This window comes from Charadrius vociferus, unplaced genomic scaffold, assembly GCF_000708025.1.
Source record: "Charadrius vociferus isolate BGI_N301 unplaced genomic scaffold, ASM70802v2 scaffold573, whole genome shotgun sequence".
NCBI classification, from domain to species: Eukaryota; Metazoa; Chordata; class Aves; order Charadriiformes; family Charadriidae; genus Charadrius; species Charadrius vociferus.
This window is the reverse complement of record NW_009647569.1, coordinates 595,284-597,492: the sequence shown is the minus strand read 5'-3', so window position 1 is coordinate 597,492 and position 2,209 is coordinate 595,284. Positions and strand designations below refer to the sequence as shown.

General features: G+C 58.5%; 1 protein-coding gene across 1 annotated transcript; it reads right to left on the bottom strand.

Moving 5' to 3' along the window:
• Positions 1 to 464: 464 nt before the first annotated feature.
• KCTD12 (potassium channel tetramerization domain containing 12) lies at positions 465 to 1,404 on the bottom strand. The gene has a single exon (XM_009880828.1). It carries the CDS (start codon positions 1,382 to 1,384, stop codon positions 494 to 496), a length of 891 nt encoding a protein of 296 aa, XP_009879130.1. The 5' UTR covers positions 1,385 to 1,404; the 3' UTR covers positions 465 to 493.
• Between the last annotated feature and the right edge of the window lie 805 nt (positions 1,405 to 2,209).

Below are 2,209 nucleotides of genomic sequence, written 5' to 3'. Positions count from 1 at the left end.
CACTCGAACCCCTCGGCAGATGGAATACAGCGTACGCAGCACGTTCTTGGGGAGCCGCACGGCGTACAGGGCACGAGAGCCGAGTTCAGTGTCCATCATGGACCAGCTCATCCAGGAGCAGGAATCCCAGCCCAGAGCAGAGTCCGGTGCATGACACCCCCCCTCCCCGCCTCCCACCCCAAAACATGTACACGATAAGTGTCCAAGTCCACACATCCAGGGAGGGTTGGGAGCTACAGGCGGCTACTGCAGAAGTCGGAGAGAGGGAAGAAGGTTGGTGGTCACCAGTTGCTACAAGGAAGAGCTGAAGAGGTTCGACGTGGAGGAAGGAGTGGGGGGAAAAAAAACCCAAGAACAAACTCAAAAGGAGGCAAAGGGGGGACGCTGGGATTCGGGGGTTGGATGTCTACCTTCTAGGCAACAGCCAGCACAGGAGAGGAAAGGGAGAGTTGGCGTTTGGAGGTTTGTGGGGTTTGGGGTTTTTTTTTTGGTGTCACTCACGATAGAAAACATATTCGGTGTAAGAGGTCCAGATCCTGTCATCTGTCTGGTCGTGGGCGAAGGCACAGGTGCCTGTGGAGTTGCAAGCCACCATGTGGAAGCCAGCATCGGCCAGTTTATCAAAGGCTTGCTCCAGGAAGGTGAATTTGAGGTAGTACCTGGAGGTGTACCTCTCCGGGGGCCTGTCTGGGTCCCTGCTCTCGTTCAAGGTATCACCAAAGACCTCCTTGGCCAGCGACGTCTTGCCACACACCATGATCCGTGCCACCCTGCGGAACTTGGCATCTGTCTGGCTGTCCCTGCCCAGGGTGTAGGAGCCCCGGTAGCCGATGGTGATGAAACCTGCCCTGCGGACGTCGGTGCTGGCAGCACCCACGCTGGTGGCGACGGCACCGCCGGGGCCACCAGCCACGGCACTGGGGAGGGTGGCACTGGCAGAGGTCAGGTTGCGGGAGGCATCCGCGTTGGGGGAGAGCTCCTCCGGGTCGCTTTGGCATGGGTCGTCTCCCAGCGAGTTCTGCTTGCTGAGCTTGGGGGCCAGCATCTTCACGAGCTCCGGCAGCATGAAGTACTCGGCCTCTCGCTGCAGGCGGCTCCTCTCCGGGAAGTGGTCGGGCAGCACCAACTGCTGGTCCCTCATGTAATCCAAGATGTAGCGGAAGAGGAAACCATCCCGATCCACAAAGAACCGTCCCTTGCTGTCGCGGGCCAGGGATCGGACGTTCTTCTGAGTGAACATCTCCCAGAGGAGCGAGCCAGGCACGCTGACCAGGGTGGGGTGGCGGGTGATGTAGACTTGTCCACCCACATTGAGTTCAATGATCTCAGGGAAAGGGAAGTCCTCGCTGGGTTTGGCACAGCCCGTGTTGTCTGCCAGGGCCATAATGAGCTACCGCTGCCTTCCCACCTGCAACAAAAAGCAGCAACGCGCCAATGTTAAGCCCGCCAGCAACTGCAGCTCATCATCCCACTGATCCCCTGCCAGGTCTTTGGGTCAGCAAGCAGTGCAGGATCAGGTCCCCGTCTCTCCAGGATCTAGAATTCAGCTCTCTTCCCTAATCCCTGGCTCTTGGAAGAAGCAGCATTAGCTAATGGCACCTTCCCTTCCACGCCACAAGAAGGGAAGAGCACCACCCGTGGTCTGAACACACCGTCTCCACCTGCAGCCCTCCTGACACTCAGCTTCTGGGGCCGGAGCTCAGCACCTTTGCAGAGGAAGGTGCAGCGAAGCTGTACTGATGTTAACAACAGGAAAGGCAGGACCGTCGCACCCTGGGTCTGACCGGCGACCCGCCTGGCCCGGCATCCTGCCGGTCAGGAGGAGCTTGCCGAGCGTGCCAAGGGAGGACCGCATTACGGCGCAGTGTCTCCTGCCGAGCCGGTGAGCCCGAGGGGAGTTTATGGTCCCACGCAAGGAGCACCCACAAGTCTGCCCAGAAAGCGACGCTAGATACCACTATAAAGGACAGAGCGACAGTGCCTTTTGGCACTCTTGCTCCTGGAAAGTGCTCGAGAGAGACTTGAGGCCAAGCTGAGAGCCGGTGAGAGATGGCAGAATCTCTCCCAGGATCTGGGACCAAGACAAATACTGGGCTCTTGGTACAGCCTTGGGCCAGATGCCATGTTATTTAGACGTTCTCCAAAGGCAAGCTGATTTTTAGGCATCTCTCGACGCCGCAAATCAGCACTTACATAAACCTGGCTCAGC